The sequence below is a fragment of the Nannochloropsis gaditana genome (assembly GCF_000240725.1).
Source record: "Nannochloropsis gaditana CCMP526 unplaced genomic scaffold scaffold524, whole genome shotgun sequence".
Classification (NCBI taxonomy): domain Eukaryota; class Eustigmatophyceae; order Eustigmatales; family Monodopsidaceae; genus Microchloropsis; species Microchloropsis gaditana.
Genome location: NW_005803429.1, coordinates 13,980 through 14,669, shown reverse-complemented (window position 1 = coordinate 14,669; position 690 = coordinate 13,980). Strand labels below are relative to the sequence as shown.

The following is a 690-nucleotide window of genomic DNA, read 5'->3' as shown; positions in this document are numbered from 1 at the left end:
GGTACGGGGAGAGGAAAGGATGGAAGCTGCGAATGCTGGAGAAACAGGTGTCGACGGAAGGGGTGGGGATCAAGGGGGCGCTGTTGGAAGTGGAGGGGGAGAAGGCGTACGGCTTATTGAAAGCGGAGGAAGGCACACACCGCCTGGTCCGGATCAGCCCTTTCAACGCGGCGGGGAAGCGGCAAACCTCCTTTGCAGGGGTGGAAGTGATGCCCATCCTGTCGGACGAGCGGCTGGAGGACGTGGTGCTGGCGGAGGGGGAGGTGGAGATGACAACCTTTCGGTCGGGCGGGGCGGGGGGGCAGAACGTCAACAAGGTGGAGACGGCGGTGCGACTCAAGCACTTGCCCACCGGCCTGGTGGCTCGGTGCCAGGAGGAACGTTCCCAGATGTTGAACCGGAAAAAGGCGACGGCCCTGCTCAAGGCCAAGCTCTTGGCGGTCAAAGAGGCGCAAAGGGTGGAGGCCCTGGCAGAAATCCGGGGCGACCTGATCGAAGCCTCGTGGGGGCAGCAGATCCGAAACTACGTTCTGCATCCGTACAAACTCGTGAAGGATACCCGGAGCGGGCGGGAAACCCCCGACGTGTCGGGCGTTTTGGACGGGGGGGAGGTGCTGGAGGACTTCATCGGGGCCTACCTACGGTTGCGGGCGGCGGAGGGGAAGGAGGAAGGAGGGTGAGGGGGAGGGG

General features: G+C 64.2%; 2 protein-coding genes across 2 annotated transcripts; one reads left to right on the top strand and one right to left on the bottom strand.

The window, feature by feature from the left end:
• Positions 1 to 275: 275 nt before the first annotated feature.
• NGA_2108300 (peptide chain release factor 2) lies at positions 276 to 380 on the bottom strand (the record flags this gene model as incomplete). The annotated part of the gene is made up of 1 exon (XM_005854380.1): positions 276 to 380. A coding segment is annotated over one exon (105 nt), but the record flags the coding sequence as incomplete, so codon positions are not given.
• Positions 381 to 488: 108 nt separating this feature from the next.
• Positions 489 to 599, top strand: NGA_2091700 (uncharacterized protein; the record flags this gene model as incomplete). Its single annotated transcript, XM_005854379.1, has 1 exon — positions 489 to 599. A coding segment is annotated over one exon (111 nt), but the record flags the coding sequence as incomplete, so codon positions are not given.
• Positions 600 to 690: the final 91 nt, after the last annotated feature.